Source organism: Lucilia cuprina, unplaced genomic scaffold (genome assembly GCF_022045245.1).
Source record: "Lucilia cuprina isolate Lc7/37 unplaced genomic scaffold, ASM2204524v1 Scaffold_4662, whole genome shotgun sequence".
NCBI classification, from domain to species: Eukaryota; Metazoa; Arthropoda; class Insecta; order Diptera; family Calliphoridae; genus Lucilia; species Lucilia cuprina.
Genome location: NW_025809603.1, coordinates 1 through 1,608, shown reverse-complemented (window position 1 = coordinate 1,608; position 1,608 = coordinate 1). Strand labels below are relative to the sequence as shown.

Here is a 1,608-nt window from a genome sequence, read left to right as displayed (position 1 = left end):
ATCTGGATGGAAATGGATCCATCTGGGGATTTGAATGGATCTTATGTGTATAAAATCTTCTAAGAAAATGTTCCACCTTGAAAGAGTCTGAGGTTTCACATCTTCATCGCATTCGAATCGTAAAGTTTTAAGAAGTCTGCACTTAAAATATCTTCAGTTGGAATATATTCTAATAATTTGCTATTATTTGCCGTAATTTTTTTAAGTGGAAATCCAGCTGATTTTAAAGACTTTATTAATTGACTTTGCGCTTCTAGGGCTGAAGCCAAAGTATGTCCATCAGCTAAAATATCATCGACATATGTTTCATGTCTTAATATGTGAGATGACAAAGGAGACTGTCTCCTTACATCTGTTGCTAACTGCAGCAACGTTCGTATGGCTAAATACGGTGCACAATTCACTCCGAAAGTGACTGTTAACAGCTCGTAATCTTCAATATTGCTTGAAGTTTTTGTTCTATACAAAATTCTCTGAAACGGACAATCTGCTTCCGTTACTAATATTTGGCGATACATTTTTTCGATATCTCCATTGAAAACGTATCTATATATACGCCAATTTAAAATAACTGACATTAAGTCAGATTGCAACGTTGGACCAATATGCAATACATCATTCAACGAAAATGAGCTTTTGTTTTACGAGAACCATTAAAGACTACTCTAACTTTTGTAGAAGTGCTTTCCGGTCTAAATACAGCATGATGTGGTAAATAATATGAAAAATACTTTCCATATTTACAAATTTCGGAAGAATTTGTTTTCCTCATATGACCCAATGTTATATATTCTTCTAAAACATCATTATAAATCTGTTGAAGATCTATTTGTTTTTGTAATTTTGCCTCTAGGTGAATATATTGACTTTTTGCTGCGAATCTGGAAGATTGCAAATACAAGTTTTCTGGAAATCCTTGTTTAAAAGGAAGTTTTGCAACATATCTACCATCACTTCTGCGATATGTTGTCTTTTTATAAAGTTCTTCACAGTAGAGATCTGTTTCTAATAGAACTTTCGATTTTGGAATTTCTTCTGTTTCCCAAAATAGTTTAAGCATTGAGCTTATTTTATCATTTTCTTCCTTATTTTGAATATTAGCAGTTAGAGAAACGCTATGTAATTTCATTGGGCCATAAATATACCATCCATAGATGGAATTTTGAGCAAGGAGATTGCCTTTTGTATTCCATCTTGAATGATATATGGAATTATATCACTACCGATTAGCATGTCTATTTGTGAAGATACTAAGAAATTAGGATCAGCTAATTTTAGATGTTTTATTTCTGAGAGATCAGCGTTTGAAATCGTAAAGATTGGCATAAATTTGGTTAAATTTGGAACTATTATAACTTGGGTACTGAATGAGAACTCGTGGTTTTTTCTACACAAAGTTATGGTAGATATTTTACTTGAATTTGCTACCACTGTACCCCCTAATCCACAAATTTCAAAATTTGCATTTTGAGTTATTAAACTAAGCCTTTTTGATATTTATTTAGTTAAAAATGATCGTTTTGATCCCGAATCTATTAGAGCTCTAACTGTAAATACTTCTCCTAAATGTAAAATTTCTACTAGAGCTGTAGGTAATAAAATGTCATC

General features: G+C 32.0%; 1 protein-coding gene across 1 annotated transcript; it reads right to left on the bottom strand.

Annotated features, from left to right (window-relative positions):
* Nucleotides 1-619: 619 nt before the first annotated feature.
* Nucleotides 620-1,129, bottom strand: LOC124421185. Its single transcript, XM_046956024.1, has one exon. It carries the CDS (start codon nt 1,127-1,129, stop codon nt 620-622), a length of 510 nt encoding a protein of 169 aa, XP_046811980.1.
* Nucleotides 1,130-1,608: the final 479 nt, after the last annotated feature.